The 2,862-nt window shown below is 37.6% G+C and overlaps 1 protein-coding gene across 1 annotated transcript in view; it reads left to right on the top strand.

Moving 5' to 3' along the window:
• The window catches only part of LOC109860030 (sodium/potassium/calcium exchanger Nckx30C), a 48,283-nt gene extending 45,833 nt beyond the window's left edge, over window positions 1–2,450 (top strand). Inside the window, exon 7 of the mRNA XM_020438869.1 lies at window positions 468–2,450. Within this exon, the coding sequence (XP_020294458.1) occupies window positions 468–708 (241 nt within the window). The 3' untranslated portion in view covers window positions 709–2,450. The remainder of the gene's footprint in view (window positions 1–467) is intronic.
• The last annotated feature ends 412 nt before the right edge of the window (window positions 2,451–2,862 follow it).

The raw sequence follows: 2,862 nt of genomic DNA, 5'->3' as shown, positions 1-2,862 counted from the left end.
CTTGAAGTGTAAACTTGTTTAATAAACCATATCTTTCATTTTCGATTTTTAATTCACGTAGTCCGGGAACTTTCCGGACAAACTGTGTATAGTTGAAGCAAATACTATTTTGTTACTTCAACAACTTTTTTTTCTCAGTGTATTAGCTCGCTTTTGGCGAGGCTGTCACGCAAACATTACGTGCTGACAAATTCAATATGACAAACAATAGTTTCTTTAAATATAAATTTTATGTAAGTTTATTTATACATTGTTATAGCTATTATATTTCTTAAATTTTTTTCGAAGGATTACTCGGTTTAAAAACAAATATATATACGTACAAGTGCAAAATGCATATTTTAATTAAGAGATAATTGAATGGAGAAATAAAGCGTGCAGGAATTTAAATTGTAATCGTAATCATATCAGCGGATGAATCGAGCGAGTGAAAATGGGCTCGATTTGCGTTTTGATTTTGCCCGCAGGCTTCCGGTGCCGTGGCTCCTGTACGGTTTGATCTATGGAAAACCCGTAGAAGTGAACTCGGTGGGCATGGTATGCAGCATAGCGATACTGTTCTGCATGCTGCTCTTCGTCATCATGAGCATCGCCTGCTTCAGATGGAAAATGAACAAGGGTCTCGGCTTCACAATGTTCATTCTCTATTTTGTCTTCGTTGCTGTCTCGTTGATGTTCGAGTATCAGATTCTGGTCTGCCCGGTGTAAGAGCAAGACAGAGTCGGAACGGCAGAGGTAAACCAAAAAAGCTCTTGCTTAGAGGACACGTCTGCGAAACCACACACGGACGCGCATTTACGGGTCTCGTCATCACATCATCGCGTCATCATATCGTCGTCGGCGAGTCTCGGCCGAGACGAGAGAAACTCTTCCCCGCGGTCGCCGCTTCGAGAGCCGAGGAGGAAACCGTGCCAGTCATTTAACACACATCTCCCTACTTTTCTGCAAGCACGAGGAAAATAAAAAAAAAATAATCTTAATGGTCGAAATTCGGCAATAGACAGAGAGCACCCCATTTACTCCCATCACCGAGTATCTCATCGGGTCAAAGCAAATTTTTGCATGTATACCTAACTGCAGAGGCAGTTTTTTTTGTTCCAGTCATGCGAGAGATGTACATATTTGTATAAAATCTGAAATACCTGAAACGAAATACTCGTCTTGTTAAGGATTATAAAAGACACCGAGCGCAAAGTCACTTCGCTCGGGATGCGCTGATTTTATTATTTAGGCACGGCGAGCGCGTTAGCTGATCGTGCCAAGGACCAACCGACATAATTTTTTATATTATTCGTGGAAGAATTTCTTGGCGCACGCGAATCTCATTTTTCACGATCTTTTGTCCCTTATTGTTTCTTTATCTGTATACTCTCTTTGGGTCAAGTAAGTAAATATGTCAAGCATTGAGACGAGATAATTATCAGTATTGTTCTTCTTTTTTTTTCGAAAAATTATTTAGACTTTTTTTGTATATAATGTACATACAACAGAGATTCTCTCACGAATGAAGAACGTATAACGTAAATGTTACGCGGCGCGACGTTCGTTTTCAACTGTAAATCATCGCGCTATCATCGGATAGTTGTGGGACTTGTGCATTTATTGAAAAACGTCACTGTCGTGCAAACCGACAAATACTTAGCAATAAATATCAGCAAGTTTTAGAAACAAAAAACAAAACGCGCGGAGTTTACTCTCAGCCAGTGTATAAAATACTCCTCTTGTAGAGCTTCTCTTCTCGTTTGACTCCTTGGCACGCTCACGTTCGTGAAATATATTACGGTATATATAATGTTAATCTCTTATAGGAGAGAGACGACCTGACCGCTCGCCGATTTTTTCTCTCAAAAAGCAGAACTCTCTTCGCCTCTAATCGTAGAATAGCGTTATACAACTTTACTCTCTCTCTGTTGTGCTCACGAAATTCAAATGTGATGCGATGCGCGGCTCACTATTTCGGTTCGATGATGGAAACGATGTAATTTACCCTCTGAGTTTTTCAAGTGTTTAACGATGTAGAATTCTTGTATGTTTTAATTTTTGTGTAACTAATTAAACCGATTTCCACTGTTTGCGCGAAACAGATTATTACATTTATACACAAAAAAAAAAAAACATCAGAAAGAGAAATTATTTTATTTCTTTCTGTGTGTTTGCAATTGTATAATAAATGTATTTTCGTAATATAACCGCGATTTATTATCAAGATGAAATTTGGGATTTGATCTCAATTTGACAAATATTATCTTCTTTGTTATATTCTCCGTCTGCGCGCTTTTTATTCGCGTGAAATATCCGAATTCATTAATTTGTTAAACGTTTAAACACTGATGTAATATCATATCTCAAACGAAACGGCTGACTATCGCATCGGATCTTTGACGTGCGATCGGAACGGATGTTGCTATGTGAATAAGATATATCGGTAAAGTATATAGATAAAAAAAAAAATAATTGGCGCATTTTCTATGCTTTGTTTTAAGATAGATCATTAGAGACACAAAGTGTTAAAAAGAAGTAAACCGGTTCTTCGAGTTAAAAAAAAAAATATGTTGGCCAAAGTTAAAGACGCAATATTATTCTCGATTATTTTAATCGTCTATTAAATGTTACCTGTCAATAAAGAGCGAATCCATCCGAAACAAAAATGCCGCAAGAAAATGTCTCGTTCGCGTAAAAAAAAAAAAAGCACTTGAATCCGCTTCCGAACGCGTGCGTTTCTTCTCTTATAACTCTTATTACTATTGTAACTATAATCTGTAAGCGATATGCGAAAAAGCAGACCTTCCTAAGTGCATAGAGAAAAACTGTTTATGCGAATTGCAAAAAAAACTTGGAACTCGGTGCGTCACGTGAGAATTC

This window comes from Pseudomyrmex gracilis, unplaced genomic scaffold, assembly GCF_002006095.1.
Source record: "Pseudomyrmex gracilis isolate BER0280 unplaced genomic scaffold, ASM200609v1 scaffold_315, whole genome shotgun sequence".
Taxonomy (NCBI): domain Eukaryota; kingdom Metazoa; phylum Arthropoda; class Insecta; order Hymenoptera; family Formicidae; genus Pseudomyrmex; species Pseudomyrmex gracilis.
The sequence above is the reverse complement of the archived record's forward strand: the minus strand, read 5'-3'. Positions and strand labels throughout refer to the sequence as shown.